The sequence below is a fragment of the Dromiciops gliroides genome, chromosome 3, assembly GCF_019393635.1.
Source record: "Dromiciops gliroides isolate mDroGli1 chromosome 3, mDroGli1.pri, whole genome shotgun sequence".
NCBI classification, from domain to species: Eukaryota; Metazoa; Chordata; class Mammalia; order Microbiotheria; family Microbiotheriidae; genus Dromiciops; species Dromiciops gliroides.
The window spans coordinates 452,424,054-452,441,862 of record NC_057863.1 but is presented as its reverse complement, the minus strand read 5'-3'; the positions used below and the strand labels follow the sequence as shown (position 1 = coordinate 452,441,862).

Below are 17,809 nucleotides of genomic sequence, written 5' to 3'. Positions count from 1 at the left end.
AAAGATGAATGATTTAAAATGTCATGGGAGAACCACTAATAATTACAATGTAGTGGAGTTTGGAAACTGATACAAAGTGAAATCCACATATATCTACAAGTTGCTTTTATTAAATGCTCCCTCACACATAGACTCCCACTCTTATTTCCAAAAAATAAAAGATAAATCAAATAAAAGTTTCCAAACATTCAAAAAAACTCCTCAAGTTTATTATTTTGTTTTACATTGGGTGGGGAAGGGGGACAAATGGAAGAGGTCTCCTATTTTTCTCCTAACCAACTGGCTGCATAATGAAACATTAGCTGTAAGTGATGTTTTGTCCAGAGGAACTCTAAACTGCTTGTTGCTATTTACTGGCAACAGTGTAATTCACTAGATTGGAGTTGTTTTGTAAAATAGCTTAACTGCAGTATGTGAAATTTCAGCAGAGCAGATGGTTACCAATCACTATTTTCAATTTGTTTAGTTTCAAGTAAAAGATGGGAAAACTGGGTATAGGGATACAAAGATACAAACCAGCCTGCATGATAAACCTAACAAATGCCAGAAGATGAAATGCTATACATGCCCCCCACCCATCCAAGTGCAACTCTTTATTCCATAATACAAAACTAAACACAACTGTTCTAGTCTAGAGAGAAGACACTTTCTTTTTTTTCTTTCTTTTAGGAAAAAATCTGGTAAGGAAATTGACATTTAAAGACCAATTTACTGTTTCCTATTGTTACAGTAAAATCTTCCAAGATTTGGACTCTTAAAAATTGATCAAAGTTTTTAGAATCAACTTATTATATCTGTTCATGTTTGCTATCATTCAAGTTGAAATCACTCTCTTCCTTTAAGTGGTTTAGTCACCCAAATGAAAATGGGGGAAAGGAACCATTTATGGAGAAGTACACATGCACGGAAAATTAAGCTGTAAATATCTGGGCTGGGCCATTATTGGAATCAGGGAACATCTGGGGCTACAGAAAAAGTCAAGCCCCATTTCCACAATGTCCAGGTAATTGCTTATATGATTTATACCTTGCTGTTTCTATTAAAAAAGTCTTTAAAAAGAAACATTTCTAAGATCAGTCCTGCAATAAAAACCAGAATCCATGTTATTTGCACAAAATCTCAAAGATGCTACTTTTCTCCAAGGGAACAGATCAGGATTGTCTAAATCCCAGACAAAGACAGAACTCTAAAGAAGGTGTGGCTATTCAATTTTATATGCACATATAAATTGTATTTTGGGATATGTCTTTTAATCATCTTTTAAATCAAAACATCAAATTTATAAATTTATGACACTCTCAGGTTAGCTATTTAGTAATAAAACTTTCTATATACATAATTAATTTTAATTTGATTTCCAGTATGTTTTGTGGATATATATATATATATATATATATATATATATATATATATATATATATATATATGTATATACACACACACACACACACAGAGGTCTCAGTTAAATTTCTGCCCTTATTACATACTGATTTTGCGACCCTGGGCAAGTCATTTCCAGACTCTAAGACTAGAAGCTGCAGGGTAAGGAAATATAATATCTATAAAGAAAGAGGAGGTATAATATCCACAGAGCATACTAAATATTTGGATGTTATCAGCTAACACGGAATAGATTTTTATCCTGTTATCAAGGTGGCAATAATGGGAGGGTAAAGAGGAGAGGGTTGCTGGTGATTTTATTAGTGGGGGTAACTTCTTCCATAGAAGGTAACTTCCTTTACCAATGCAGACCAGCAATTATGATGTGTCTTCCAGTCTTAAAGAGTTGCCTGGGTGTGATTTATCCATAGTAATAAAATTGGCATGTGTTAAAGGCAGAACTTGAAATGAGATCCTTCTTGACATAAGTCTGAATTTTGTTCCATCATGCCATGCTATCTTTCCTGTTATACTATCACTAGTAAAAGGTAATGAAGAATAAACTAACATAAAGACATATGGACTTTGTTCACTTAGTTGAACTCTCCGCCCACTCCACCCCAGAATAAAATCTAAATCAGCTAACTTTTACATGAAACTTCCAAATAAACAGACAGCTTCAGTTAATTGATTTGACTAGTTTTAAAAAATGAATCGACAAGTGCTTAAGTATCTTCATGAAAATCATCAGGTGGTGCTTTCTTTTGGGTTGGGCATTATTTAGCATATCAGCCTTCAACACAAACCAAAAAGATGGCGAAATCGTGGGCCAGTCAGAGGGTGAATATAATTTTTAAAAATAGTAAAGGCAACCGTTTTTATTTTAAAATACAAATAGGGACTACCCTTATCATATCACTTAGTATGACCATTCCACCTACTAATAGTGCAGGGAAGCACTTTATCTACAACTTAAGACTTGTAGAATCTCCTAGAGTAGGGGTATAAAAAAAAGTGGCCCCATACAACCCATAACATTCTCAAGTGCAAACTGAACCAGATTAAATATAATTGGGAAATATTTAATAAAACAAATAAAAATACCTTAAAACATAGATTCTGTCAATATGTGGTTTTCTAAGTCAAAATATATACTGGAGGGATCCTGATATTTGGTTTAGTGGCTTCCCTAACTATTTGAGTTTGACCCCACTGGCCTAAAATATTGTGAGGTGAGGCACTTTGCTCAGGATCCCAGCTAGGAGCCAAGGAAAAGTTTGAAATTATGTTTTGCTGGCTTTGAGGCTGACTCCCTAGCTATTATGCCTTACTGCCTCTCATCCATAAAAAACACCCCCAAAACTGGAGAGATAAGACAAAAACTAAAATGTATAAAGGAAAAATGTTCTTGTAAAAAGATAAAAACAGAACAAAACAAATACCCTCCCCCATCATCATGTATCTGCTCACTCACATATGGATAATATAGTTAGTATTGTGAAGACAGCAGCCAATTCTAAATTTATTTACTCATAGAAGCTGATCATTGGCTTGTACTGTAAATTAACGCCCACCCCCCATTTTGTCAACTTACCTTCTGTTTGATGGAAGGACTGAAGAAACATGCATTCTTTTTATCAGAACACCTGAAGAGTCCCAATATCAGTGTGAAAGCCCTGACTAGGGTGTTGTTCCTCCATCAAACTTCTGTGAAACCACAGTATCCCCAAACAGGTGTATTTTGAGGGACACATCCTTGGTTTCTAACCATGAGATAAATAGTTTAAATTTGGATTATAATAGGCATCTTTTCCAAAAATACTAGCAGTCTCATGAAAATGTGTTTACTTTTCATCATGTATGAGTTTTCTGAGATTAGTTCCAATGGTTTTCAGAAAACAAACAAAAGTTTGGTTTCTAAGGAAATCAATTTAAATTGACTTGTATATATATATATATATATATATATATATATATACACACACACATATATATACATATATATGTGTATGTATATAGATACCTATATATATATACACACAAACACACAAGCTATGGGATGAACCAAGGTATCCTTTTCTTTGGGGGATGGGGGAAAGTCAGGGAGTTTTTCTTCCAAATTCATCTATTTTTTATTCTGCCAAAAATAAATTATATGCTTTCCTTCCTTCTTGTTAAAGCACTGTAGAATTCCAAATGTGGTGTTGAACAAATGGCATTCTCATGCAGTTATTGAAGCCACATTTGTCTTTAGTAACTCACTCAATAGCATATCTTTGTGGTAACCTGGAGGCCTGGGTTCAACCATCAGTAACTGTAGTTTTGTGGTTTTTCCCCCTATACATGTAGTATACAAGCTTAAACTGAATGTCAATATGAAGTAGTAAGATGACATCTAGAACTGTTTCAGCTTCAAGGTGTCTGAATTGAAGAAAAACTAGTAAACTTTTAGTAAAGGTTACAGTCTCTGTTAGTAAAGCATATTTTTCAAAGAATGACAATAATATTCCCCACCAACCCACCCCAGGTCACTTCATGAAGTAATATCCCAAGGTATTTTTCTCCTGTACATCTTGGGGTTTGAAAAGCAAAGCTTTTAATAGAAACCCTATATAATACTGTTGACTAACATTATACTTCAAACATTTGATCAAACCTCATTTCCCTTATCAAATTCTATAAAACTATTTACTGTAGCGCTCATGACAGTTTTAAGAAAGAAACCAACTGATCCTTCCACAAGCACACAATCCAGACTAGTAAGGCAATTGAACTTAATAGAAGTAAAGGTCATTGGGTGTGACCCCAACTAAATTGTTTACCACCCAGTATTTAATAAAAAAATTAAATTAGCAGAGTCAGATACCAAATATAGAACAAAAAGTGCCAATTAAAAATGTCAACCATAGATATCTGTAAACTATGAAAGTGATATCCATTACAGATCCACAAACTTCTATCTGGCATCTTTTGGCCCTTTGTGAATTCTTAGATACAGAAGGAAATATATTTTAGATTATTTCCTCAGAAAGCCAATCCCATATTCAGTGTGTGTGAGTGTGTGTGTGTGTGTGTGTGTGTGTGTGTGTGTGTGTGTGTGTGTGTGTGTGTGTGTGTGTGTAGAAACAAAAAGGATCATTTAAAATTTATTAAAGACACAAATCAAAGCAAAGTGACTTGGGCCCTTTTAGTAAAAATGAGATGAGAATCTTCTCTGAGGTTTTTTGGGAAAGAGTTAGGGCATTTCGTCTTTCTATAATGGTTTGAATACAGATTTTCTTGGAGATAGTAGGATATAATCAGTGACCTTGAATTCTCTTCTAGGTAGAGTATTTAAAACATAAAACTTTTTCAGGGAAGTGTTGGCAATTAATTGATTATACTTAGACTATGCATATTTCATTTTTAAAGTTCATAAAAGGTTACAAATCTTGTCTTTAATTTTGTTTTTTGGTCAATGGAATTGACATTTCAATTTTTACTGCAAGAATTAGAAATTATGCCAAAATAAAAAAATTCTTATAGTCCAATAAAAGATTATGACAAGTCACAATTTACACATGTATATGAGTGTGTATATTTATATATACATACACACATACATAAACATAGACTTTTTAACAGGTTACTGGTAGGAATCTCTCAGTAATAAAAATTAATTAACTGAGTAATGTTCATCAACTATGAGGAAATTAGTTATATAGACACTTCTTACTTGTTCATTTATTTAATAAATAGCCCTGTTCTCCATAGGGACTGCAGAGGACCAAATCAGTTTGTGACTAATAGTTTTTATTCTGGCATCATTGTTATCCCAAATAAATTTAAGAGCCATAAAAATAAACAAACAAAAACCCTTTTGATATATTAATAGCCATTAATGAAGGCAGAAGCAATTTAAAGTAACCTACTTTATTATGTAGAATATGCCTGTATGGACAGATTTTTTCCATCATTACCAAGTGTTTACTCAGTGTCTACTATATGCAAAACTTAGTTCATGATTTTCTCAAGGCTATTAATTCACATACAGACAGGCTATCTGTACCTTCAAAACCTGGAAGAATTATTTTTAAAAAGAAAAAAAAAAGAGACATTTACTATCTTTAAAAAATGTACAAGTGTTTTTGCTTAAATTGTTCTCTGGACTACAGAGGATCCTATTGCAGGATCCATAATGCATCAACATGGTTAAGCTAGGACTTGAATCATCAATTTCCACCACAAATAAATCTTTGTGACTACAATTTTAACAAACTTTCTTTCCCAAGAAAGATAGCCTGATTGACTTTTTCTATGATTGTCTTCTCTATTGCCTTAACAACTATACTTTTGGGAACAGGGTGGGAGGAGAAAGCAGAGAGACTGAAAAGGTTAAAAACCATTTAAGGACAAATGTATTTTTAAATCAGGATCATGAGAAGGGGGAACAGATACTTTTACTCATGTCAACAGATTAATCTCACAATATTATGGGGGAAAATAACCCATCAAAATCTACCTATCCTATTTTTGCTTTGAAAAAGAAAATAGAATGTAATTAGTTCTCACTTTAATGCTGCATATAAGGAAACATTTACCAGTCATTAATTTCTTACAAGCAATTAGTCTGCACAAAACAGTTGTTCATATATGGGTTTAATAGGAAGACTACCATCACAAAGACCTTTCAAAGAGATGGTCTGGGTTTTTTTCCATTTCCTTTTAATTTAGTCTTCCCCCCATTTATGATTTAAAGTGGTTTCTTGTCAAGAATAATTCCTTGTAGATGCCATGAATTACCCATCTCTCCCCCATATATAAAGCAAAATATCTTAATTCATATTATATATCTGTGAGTTTAATACTATACTTCCTCAAGTAAAACGAAACTTTCCAGATGATGAAGGAAGGAAGGAAGGAAACAGAAAGAAAGTAATAAAACAGATGATAGATATATAAATGATATCTACTTTCAAATAAATATTTTTAAATTGCTAGTTCTTCAAAATGTTATAAAGGAGTCAGGGAGAGCAGAGTGAAAAGGAAGGAGAGAAGATATTATAAATAACAAAATAGAAAAGAAAAAGACATTTAACCATTAGTACATGTCTCATGGTTAGTGGAAAAAGTGATTGATATAAAATGTGAAAAAATATAAAAGAGCATGTAACTTTATGTACTCATAACAGTTAACTAATCATCAGTTCTTCTAAGTAATGAACATACTTGGTGTGTTTGATTAACTTTGAGGAAAAACAATTGCACTTGTAGTAAAGATATTCAGCCTCTTTACAAATAGTTAGAATATGCTGCATTGTAGTCACCAGATACCCTTCAAAAACATTACCACTACCACCATCATGGCCTTCTAATTCATGGTATTCATTTGGGTTCAATACTTCTATTATCCATAAAGCACAATACTCATTGAGTAGCTTACTAAAGGAGTGTACAGAATATTAAACAGTACACACCATTAATTTTTTTTCCAAGTACTGCAGTAGCTTAAATTTCAGTTGTAAGGATTTCCTTAAGAATCCCTAAAGATATTCCCCCCACTCTCTACCCCCAGGGAAGTAGAACACATTCTGTATTATTTGGAAATGGGTTTGACACATAATAAAATAAAGTGAAATGGAACTACTATGAACCAAGAAATAGGCTCAACACTTTGCTGTGTCTTAGTTGCCATATCAAATTGAGTTTAAAATTAAATCAAGACCACACAATGAAAAATTCATCAACATGTATTCAAGTATACATCCCATTTGTTACAACTTAAAGAAGCAAGTTTTAATTCTATAGATCAATTTGCTCCAGCTAATTAATTTAATTGTTTCATGGAAAAAATTACTTTTCATCTCTAAGAGAAATATGTGTGTATATAAATAAATATATACATATATACATGTGTATAAGCACATACATATGTAAATACACATGTTTTAAGTTGTCAGGATTGTTTAAAATCAATGAGTCAATGCTTCTTGTATACCACATATACTATATTTAAGATCCTTTAGCACAAAATGAAAGAAAAGAAATATTATTTTAATTATTTGTAAGAACAGGAAAGTAAGTTACCTTATACAACACAAATAAATACACATCAGATTAATTAACATGAGAAGAATGAGGAGAAACATCATTCTCATAGTAAAAAGCTACATTCTACTTGAACTTTTTTTTTTTTAATCACCTCCATGCATAACAGAAATAATAGATTTTTGGATACCCCAATCTAAAATTCCAAAATCAGTGTCCTTTTTTCCACTTGCCTTCAAGGGTATCTAACGAGGATTCTGATCACCTGAATCCCAAAGTCTACCTTTAAACTATATCAGTGTACCCTCAAGGCTAGTGACTAACCTTCAGTGGATATATGTGTGTGCATGTGTGTGTGTGTGTGTGTGTGTATGTAATTATAGAAAAACTTTGCAACTGCATTGTGGGTATTGATAAAAAAATATATGCCAACAAAACCCTCAACTTTTAACTCTTTGACTGGATGTAAAATTAACTCCAGGTTTGTGAGAAATTAATTTAAAGTCAGTACTAATATATCTACTCTTAAGCAAGTAAAAAATAGCTTTGGAGACTTATCTAAGAAGTTGCCTAAATGTTTTTCATTAAGTGCTTGTAAGAATATATTATGAGTAAGTTTTTAAAGTCATAAATGTGTTATATTCCTTTTACTTTGCATGAATACAATTTTTCATTTTCCAGGAATAGATACATTTTCTAACTCTAACCTCTTTAACCTAATTACTTGTACAGAAATACCGAAAGCTTCCCAAGCACTATTACTTCAAATAAAATATATCCTTGTAAAATACATAGGAGTATATTATATTAGATAATGAAAATTAGAAGACTTTCTCTCATAAGTTTGAAAAAATGTTGGCAGAAGAATCTGATAAAGATATTTAAAATATTTAAAATTAATGTGATTACATTCATATTTTTATTATCTACAAATATAACTTTAAAGGTATTGATAAGAATTATGCGAAACAGAATCATAATCCAATATTTAAATTCTTTCCAACTATATTTGTGTCACTGAAAACTGGAGTCGTAATTGAAATGCTTCAACCTCAAGAGATTTGTTTAATCATCCGAAATGTTCTTATAATCATTCTTATGTTGCAAATTCCTGAATGTGAAATAAAAGGATTGACTGTCTTGCATTTATTTTTCAATTACATAAAACCACCAGAAGAAATATAAAATATCCTTAATTTCAAGATGAGGTAAGGAAGAGATAGGCCAATTAGGAAAATAGGACACACCCATATTTGGCATCTCAACATAAAAATTTCCTCATCCCAGATGTCTCAGCAAGTAGGATATTTATAAAAACAAATATTTTCACATATAAATACTTGATTGTAAAGGCTTTGTGTGGGGGAGAACATTGAAGCTCCATGATTAAACTATTTTTCAGAATATGTACTTTTATTTGAAAGACAGCCTTCATAGCTCAGTTTATAGAAAATCAAACTCTAAATCTGAGAATATGGGTCTAAAGTCTCAGCCCTGTCCCTCCCCTGCCTTATTTTTGGTGTAAAGGGAGGTGAGAAAAAGATATGTTTTATTGCCCACACAACAAGCTTCTTAGGACGGAAGTGCTTTATAAACTATGAAAACCTCTATAAATAGGAGTTAAAATTATTAAACAGAAATTTTAAGAAATATTTCTGAATTTCAGTTCTTTAAAAAGTACCACAAAACAGTTTTCTATTTAAGGCTCAATGGAAACTCTTTGCAGGATCAATTACTGAGAATAAGAGTATGCTACAACAATCACTAGTAATTTTAACAGGTAGGTATTTTCCAGCTCTCCAGTTGTTCTTTTTAGTTTAACTTTTGTGTATAAAGTGAAAGTGTGATGGTGTGTAGGTATGTGTGTGTTAGTTCAATGGTTGGAGGGTTTTCTTTTTTCTTAGATGATCCCATATATAGCATGTGGCCCACAAATTCTGACAACAAGGGATTCAAAATAGGTTCAATTCTGTTCCTTCTCCGAAACAATCTTTTAAGTGCCTGAATACTGGGTGACATAAAAGGATAAGAGTTACTTTTCTGTGGTCTTTTGATATGTCTCTTCATGGTAGAGCCATCCATGAGTGATGGGAGAAATATCTTTTGAAAATAAATGGTGCAACTTCAAGTGTATTCAGATACATTCTTCCTGAATCTCCTAACATGTCTCAGTTTTTATTTGAAAAGGCCAGTTGATTTAAAATTTTGTTTTAGGTATCACAATGTGATATGTTATATCACCCAGTAAGCAGATAGCTTGTTCTCTAAGCATACACTATAAATGTTTCTCTCCACATGTCAACATAGGAGGCTGAAAGTAATAAGACTGGGGAATGGGGAGCACAATGTGTATTGAAAAGAAGGTTAAGGTATTGTCATCCCAGATTCTAACAAACTAAGTTCACACTTTGAATATGACATACTGAAAGGTTAATGTTACTGCATAGAACAGTTACTTTTCATCTATAAGCATTACTGTCACCACATTTATATAGAAGCACTGTCAGTTCCCAACAGTCAAAATATCAATACTGATACTATTATAATGGAGTAATTATTTTTGTGTTTTCCCTTGTTTTTCTCCCCTACTGTCATTCAATAACATAAAAGAATGGTTTCCCCTACCACCACCACCACTAAAAATATGTATTTTATCATGGATTATATACACCAATGATGATGTGGTGTATGTGTAAAGGGATGTGAAGGATGGAAAATAAGGGAAGTGTCTCTACTAAATTATAAGACATCGTCACTGAAACATTTTCTTTTCATTTATCACTATATACATATAAGTTTATAGGACTATTATTTAGCTGTAAGCAAAAAATAGCTGAAGAAAATGCTACTTGCTTAAAAACAATACCTGAACAAAAAATCCACCTGACATTTCAGAACACACTAGGAAAGAATAACATTAGGGCGAACAAATAACTTAGTTATCACTTAACACATATGGAAATAGTCAAGAAGCCCTAATGATCTATTTTCCATGGATACTTTTCCTCAACTCCCAATTATTATATATGGGACAGAAGCACATGAGATGACTGTAGAATAGTCTCCGAAGACTAAATGTGGCACCTAGCATAATGTTTTGTACATAGGTGGTATATAATAAATGCTTACAATTAACACCTTTACATTTTAAAGGATGGTGGTCAATAATAGATGGATAATAAGAGGGTTAGTAAAACAAAAAGTAGGGTCTGATTTATGCTATACAAGTCTACCTGATCTAGCCAATTTGAATTTCATTGTCTCCTCCCCACCCAAAAACTATTTTTCAATCACCAAAATAAGTAGAGAATACTAATTTCTGGAAAAAAAGTTACTATTGTTTACATTCATGTTTTTTTAAAATGTGTCCAGTTTGTGAGAATTCTCTGAGTCAGAGAAAATGATTTTTTAAAAAATAAGATGTTATCTTATTTTTCTAAAAATATGTCCCCAACTAGAATATCACAAATATTCTAGTAGAGGCAGAACTTCTGAGGAGGGTGGGTATGTAAGACAGCACTACCATCTTAAGACAATCAGGACATTTCAGACATTATGTTGCTGAAATTATACATATATATATAATATATACACATATATAAATACATGTATATGTATATATTTATATGTGTGTATATTATGTATGTATATATTAAAAGTATACCATTGTGAATTCTACTGAAGCTGCGCATTTTTAAAAGAAACATTAATCATTAGAAGTGATTTTAGTAGAATTCTAGTCATTTGAATAAACATGTATATACCGTATCCACCAGAAGCAATTGCTCCTGACTTAAAAAAACAAAACAAAACAAAAGAGGAAATTAATTTTTAAAGTCACTCCAGCAAAGTAAGCTATTGGATGGAAGTATGTTATTTTATTTCCATAGCATAGTAAACATGACTAAAACAAAATAATTTCACCTAATGCTTCATGTCATATAAAATTTACCCCATTATTCTGTTATATTACCTTAAGGAAGTCTTGCATACACTTGAGAACTATCATATGAAAGTTACAAGTATAAGCATAGCTAATTCTTTCTCTACTGATATTACCAAATATGTCAGATCTATAAAGTAAAGACAGCTGAATTAAAATCTCATTAGAGTTTAATGTTGCTATGTATAGTGTTGTTATAGTCTTATCCTTGTACAATGTTAATCAACTCTCTCAACAATAAGGGAAAGTGATGATTTGCATTAAATACAATTGTGTAAACATCATCAACAGGAAGAGAGACATTAACATTCCATTTTGCAATGGTTTTTACATTCCTTATCCACTGTCTTTTCTGTTTTATCTATCCTTAGTCCCACAGATGTCAACAGGTATAGTACAGAATGAATTCGTATTGAGGAAAAGCATTCATTCATTCAAATGAAGTATTGCTCCAAGCAAGCAGCATACACCCTGCTTTCAATTTGGCTAAAACTTATTGATGTGCACAGTTGATTCAGACCCTATACATAGGTCTCCTTTACTTTAACAATGCAAATTCTATTTCAATCCCAATTATTCTTTCCAATAAGGAAAGTTGGGACATTTTGTAATACCAATAATAATCACAAATCAATTTGCAACAGCTGACACCTAATACCTAAAACTTCTATTCCACGTAGTCAATGATAAGCTTCTTTAAGCAGAAAAACCAAGTATGTCTACAAAATCAAACTAGGAAAACTTCTTTTTCATAAAAGGTATTTTTAGGCATTATCTTTTAATCAATCTTTAAAAACCAATTAAACTTGCTATAGCTAAATCATCCTTGCTGAAATACTGTGGAGTTATTTATTTTTTGTAGCTAAAATACTAGATAACCTTAGGAATTTGTGTCTGTCAAATAATGGTGCCTAACAAATCAAATTAATTTTAATAGAATTTTCATGCACATTTATAACACTTCCTAGGATCCATTCAAAAAGTGATAGGGAAAAGAGGCCCTGGAAGAAAGCTGTCTTATCGCAAAATTACTGCACTATTTTCTATGTATCATTTGTTGAGGCTGGTCTAGCAGCAACTCAGTTTGGGTTGAGGGGCAACAAAACAAAACGAGATGTGCTGATTAATCAAGTCTTATTGATTAGCAGCATGCTTCAATACTTCACATAAATGTCTGCAGAACAATTTCTCCCAATCACAAAATCAATAAATCAATGCAAAATCCTGGTAATTAAATTTATCAACTCTACATCAATAAATCTGGCACTTTATGAAAGTATTATGTGAAGTTTGTTCTCTTAAGGGATATATTGATCAGAGGCAAAGCACCAAAATTTTCTAATAGAAGAAGGGATGAAGGTACAGACCAGCATGCTCCAAGCAACATGACATGCAATTGTTCAAATACACAGGGCAATCTTCTTGATTTTATACCATTAAAAGTGATTAACTTCATAGAACAGACTCATCATTCAATGAATTTGGACATTCAGAAATATGCACAAGGAAACCCCAACTCAGCACTCTTTAAAATAAAATGATAATTCACAAATATAGAACATATTAGCCAAGTGTAGATATCTTCCCCCATACTCAAGCAAAATTAGGTTGAGAAATTGAATTGCCAGCTAAAACTCCAAAGTCAAAGAATTCAGCTATGACAACATTATTTATTTGTCTTTTCACATTGCTAAAATGTTTAACTACTTTAAAAATATTGGTTTGAACAATGCAGAATGACTATAAATTCTTGGAAATATTATTTATATTCCTTTCCCTCATATCCCCTTTTCAGTTCATTATATAGCTATATAAGCTAAAAGGCAGCTAATGATGGTCTCTCTATATAAAGGGCATAACATGAGTATCTGCTTATAGAAATATTCCTTAAATGCCTGCTTATTTTAAAATATGAACAAAAACCTAATTTTCTGTTTGTGTGAAAGGGAAAATTATCATATGAAGGGAAAGTTTCTGAGCATACTTAAAATTTGAATGCCTGTACACTAGACTTAAACATTACTAAAGGTAAAAATTGTGCATGCACACATACAGAGAGATCAAGTAGAGGATTAAGAATCTTGGGGGTGGTAATAGAAGGATAAAAACATACTCTATTTTCAAAAAAGATAAAGCAATAATCCAAATGAGAGCCTCTATATCATGAGCAGGGAAGATTGAAAAGTCAACTTATACAAATACCACTTACATATTTATTCTTTCAGGGAAAAAAAGGGTAATAAGGCTTTATTACCATGCTATGGTTCTTTCATTTTAGACATGATTAATTAGCAAGTAGTCCCCCCACCAAAACTCCCACCATGCTCTTTTTTTTTTTTTTTTTGGCCTGGCTGCAGAGATATCTACATGCAATAACAAGTAGCTATCAGCAGTGTAAAGTCCAGTGTCATTTATTTCAAGGAGAAAATGTCCAAAAGCCAATTCTACCAAGACTTCACTCATATCTTAGCTAAAAAACAGAGCAGGAGCCTTTAAACTCTTTAACAAAATGTTTTCATAACTTGGGTTTCTTAGGAACTATTTGAAAGAAAAAGTTGAAACAGTACATGCAACTATTTAATACTTTAAAAGTGCATACCATGATTAATCTGACAAGTGTACTCAACTTAAAGTGACAAAGAACAAGCAATCCTTCTGGCTTATATGTGGCAAGCCCCTCACTCTATTAAACAAATAAAGATGGATGTACTTAAGGACACTTAAATGTAAGCTATACAGCTGAGAACATATTCTCCACCCAAATACATCACACTTGTCATTAACATAACTGAGATTGTAATTAACATGTGAGAATTAAAGAAAGAGGGAGAAAGAAATGGGGGGGGGGATGTAAACTCTAATTACCAAAAGCATTTTGGATACCTTCATACTATTCCAAAATATCTCAAGAAAATGTAAGAATCATGTGAAAGTTGTTGTGCACAACTCTAAGCAGGAAACCTTTACTTAATGACACTAGATATCTACTAGGTCTATTAAAAGCAATCTTCAGTTCTTACATAGGGGATCACTCGCACTCTAACTGCTGCATCTTAAATATTTTATTCACAAAATATAGTATTAATAAATAGTTCTTGTAGGTTCTTAAAAATAATTTTCTTCCTTCCTTTCTTTTGAAAGATCTCTACTGGTCCAATCCTCCCTTGCTTTTTCAGTTTTTATAAATTTAGGATCAAAAAACATCAAAGCAGTTTCCACCTCGGACCTAACTTTTAGAGGATCAATGTGACAAGTCGCTGCCTGATAGATGTTTCTCTTGATAAACGACTTGTTCAAAAGAGACATTGTAGCTTTCATTTCCTGACCACAACACACTTTTAATTTGCAACAGCAGAGCTGCTAGAGAATAAGGACTTTCCCACTTTCCAGTCTTTTAGGTTTGTGGCTCTGGTTGATTTAGGCCACCTACCTAAACCAAACATAAGCTAAAAATAAAATAAAATAAAATTTAATTAAAATGAAAGAAAACCAATGGAACTGCTGCTGTGTCTCTATATTATAAAGTTTTACAGAATGCTAGTGGCTGATTATATAAATCCTAAGTAATGATCATTTGTATAGTGGTCTTTGAAACACATGCAGATATAAACTTGGCTGCGCTTTAGTAGTAAGCAGAAATTCGGGGGAAATGCACATTTGAATTTGCAGCTAAGTGACATAGATTATATGATTGCCTAATCCCAACATGTTTTTATATATTATTGTAATGATTATTATTACTACTACCCGGAAATCACATTTAACTATCAATACGGTGAACAGCCAAACCATCCAATTTCAGCTCTCAGCACATTGTCCAATCTCCGATTTAAAATTTATAAATGTAATATCCTCCTCATCACAAGCAGCAGCCCAATCTGCTCTGAATATATATTACAGCTTTAACATCACAGAGGGAAATCTCCCATCTGGCAATCTCATTCGCTCCAACAGCTCCGGGAGAAAAAGCTGTGCTCTCCCCTCCTTAAAACATTTCTCAGGGCAAATTATGTGCATCTAAAATAAACAGTCGTCTTATTGATCGCTTCAAAGTCAACAAGTTCCTAATGCAAAATTCAATCAAATAGCTCCTATTGTACAGGAGATCTGTGCGTCTGTTTAGCTATATGGTCACCTACAGAGAGTCAAACTATAAGAGCACGTCTTGCGCCGCTGCTCTTTGAAACCCCTTTCCTTGCATTCACATTTGCGTGGTGAGAGCAGTGACCAGGACCGCACTCCAGACCCCTAACAGCTTTGCCCCATCCTTATTTCTTTTCTTTTTTTGGAGGGGATAGGGGACTCGAAGGGAGGTAGAGGTTGTGAGGGGATGGGAGAAGTGGAAGCAACAACATCGGTTGAAAGTGAATATATCCTTTGGTTGTCCAAAATACTTTAATATCTTTTGTTGTTGTTGTCCACTCAATCTTAATTGGAGATCTGAAAGTGTACATTTTGCTTTGCAGAGTGCTATAGAAGTCCCCTTCGCTCTATTTTATCTGACCTTTTTTTTTTTGGTAGCGAAAGAGGAAAGGGACATTTAAAATGAAGTCAATTTTGTGCCTATTTAATTCTGTCACATGTTCAAAGTAAAAAGCATTGACAGGAAGACAAGTACAATACAGGAAAAAATACCACTTTGTTCATAATTAGTCATTAAAGATATTAAACGATCAAAATGTATTTTTGTGTACATGCAAACTATACCCTTTCACAAACTCACTACTGAACACACATTCAAAACCGATTATCCCATAGAATGAAATCATCTACAAAGTCAATAACATCAAGTTTCAAAAAGAAAATAAATCATATTTGAGTCCTTTGGGTGTACACGCATACACACATATATTTGTTCATTAGTGGCCGTCTTTCTCTATCTCCCCTCCCCCAAGTCCCTGAGTTTGGTTCATTTACATACCATTTGAGTTTAGTAGTGTTTATAGTGCATTACTAGTAACATGCAACTTTGAGATTACGGCTAAAATCAATGTAAGTGGACACAAGTAATCAAAAGCTGAAATAGACAAATGAAAGCAAAATTTAAAAAAATTATAACAAATTAAGATATAAAGATACAAATTATTTATTGTTAGCATATGTTTTACATGCAAAATGCTCACTGGTTTTATCATGCTATTTCATTTGTCTTTCCTATTTAGATGCAAAGGAAGTAGATCCCAAAACTGACATACCATAAACACTGGTGCTACTGATCATTTCTTGCTGGCAGCACAAAAAGCTGAATTGGATTTCTCACAAGCAGGAATTCCAAAGGTTGCTTTTCATTAAAGCCACTTTTCCTCTCAGCTATCAAATGTCACTGCCTTGAAACGTGGGCCCTTTCGTCAGGTATTCATTTAACCTACATGCATATAATTAAGTGGGAAAGCAACATCAACAAAAAGGGGATCTCAGATCACAAGAGAAGAAAGAAAGGAAAAAAAGCACATGACCAGGAATGCAAGTCCATGTCAATTTCACTCACTCCCATTGAAACTAACAAGAGCTCCAGGGAGGATAGTAATAGGATCAGTGGATTGTATATACCATTAAATTATACATCTTTCTCTCCCGTTCCCAGCCAACAATACGCCCACCACGCTGTACCCCCTCCAAGATGATGTGCTTACATTTTACTGCAACAGATCCTCTGACATTTTCCCGTCTCCCCAGCTAAGGGATTGTAATTTAACCTCAACTTTTTTTCCCCTCTAAGATTCTTATTTACACTTCTTATTTACTTAGAAGTTAGTTCCCGAAGAAAGTCTAGCCCCACCCTGTACCTCCACTTTCTTATTTTTTAAGTAAAGGAGAGAATAAGTAAATCCAATTAAGAGGAAACCGGGAGTCTTGCAATCTCGAACTCTTAATCTCATACTATTGTTAGTAATGATTAAGCAGCAAAAATATGCATTACAATGTTTTAGTGCTACTTTCTACATACAGTTAGACAGTAGGTTGGCGTATTTAATATAAACGATTGCAAGTTAAATTAAATATTTACAGTACAAATCGCCGGTCTCTTTTTATTGCAGGTCTTGGATATATTTAGATTAAAAAATATTTTTAAACAGATAGTAGGAAACTACAAAGATTCTCTTACCTGAATGTGTGGTGCAAGAACCCGATAGGTTAGAGTAGCATCGATCCGATGTGTTTGCTGATGAATGGGAGCTCGGGTTAAGTGAAGGTGCCTATGATTTGAAATCATTCCAAGTTTTTGAAGGGAAGACTGACTGCAGCCTCTGCCATGTTGGAATTTCAAACCCAAAACAGCTGCTTGGAAGGAGCCAGCATGCCAGAGGCTGGGCGCAGGCGCAGAGCGCCGCCGAGCCAAATTCAAATCACTTTCACACTAAGAGCCAAAGATCAGTTTTCAAAGGAGAGAGAGAGAGGGAGAAAGAGATCGAGAGAGGCTGAGGAGAGGGAGAGAGTAGAGCCAGCGGAGACAGCGGG

General features: G+C 33.2%; 1 protein-coding gene across 2 annotated transcripts in view; it reads right to left on the bottom strand.

The window, feature by feature from the left end:
- FIGN (fidgetin, microtubule severing factor) overlaps positions 1-17,607 on the bottom strand; it is a 190,779-nt gene extending 173,172 nt beyond the window's left edge. The window contains exons 1-2 of one of the 2 annotated variants that reach the window (XM_043998115.1): positions 17,457-17,607; positions 16,546-16,715 (exon numbers count right to left, since the gene is read on the bottom strand). In XM_043998115.1, coding sequence (XP_043854050.1) covers positions 16,546-16,570 — 25 coding nt within the window. In that variant the 5' untranslated portion in view covers positions 16,571-16,715; positions 17,457-17,607. The remainder of the gene's footprint in view (positions 1-16,545; positions 16,716-17,456) is intronic. The other variant, XM_043998116.1, reaches the window with a different exon arrangement.
- Positions 17,608-17,809: the final 202 nt, after the last annotated feature.